Below are 489 nucleotides of genomic sequence, written 5' to 3'. Positions count from 1 at the left end.
CTGTTGCTGTTGCTGCTGCTGCTTCTGCTGTTGCTGCTGCTGCTGCTGCTGCTGCTGCTGCATGCGGGGGATCGAGTCTGCTTGCAGAGAAGAAGAGAAGCAGCAATAAAGAAAACAAATAAATAAATAAAATAAAATAAAAATAAAATAAATAAAATAAATAAATTAATAAAAAGAATATAAATAAACAAAACATAAAAACAAAAAAAAGACAAAACAGAAATACCGCAGGGCCCAAGCACTCGATGCTGCTGTTCCTGCTGCAGTTGCTGCTGCTGCTGCTGCTGCTGCTGTTGCTGCTGCTGCTGTTGCTGCTGCTGCTGAAAATATTAATAAATTTTATTAAACAATTAAAAATAAATTTATTTCTTTTTTCTGTCGACCCGTCGTTGCTGCTGCTGCCGCAGCTGCTGCTGCTGTGTAGTGTATCTCCAGCTGCTGCCTTCAGTCTCACAGGGTGCCCAGGCTCCCCGTTGTCTCCTCTCTCCT

At 42.1% G+C, this 489-nt stretch overlaps 1 protein-coding gene across 1 annotated transcript in view; it reads right to left on the bottom strand.

The window, feature by feature from the left end:
- The window catches only part of EMH_0054530 (uncharacterized protein), a gene marked incomplete at both ends in the record, with an annotated part of 387 nt that extends 324 nt beyond the window's left edge, over positions 1–63 (bottom strand). Inside the window, one exon of the mRNA XM_013497129.1 lies at positions 3–63. Within this exon, the coding sequence (XP_013352583.1) occupies positions 3–63 (61 nt within the window). The remainder of the gene's footprint in view (positions 1–2) is intronic.
- Positions 64–489: the final 426 nt, after the last annotated feature.

Source organism: Eimeria mitis, genomic scaffold (assembly GCF_000499745.2).
Source record: "Eimeria mitis Houghton genomic scaffold, Emh_scaff2485, whole genome shotgun sequence".
NCBI lineage: Eukaryota > Apicomplexa > Conoidasida > Eucoccidiorida > Eimeriidae > Eimeria > Eimeria mitis.
Note: the sequence above shows the minus strand (reverse complement) of the source record. Positions and strands in the feature narration are given on the sequence as shown.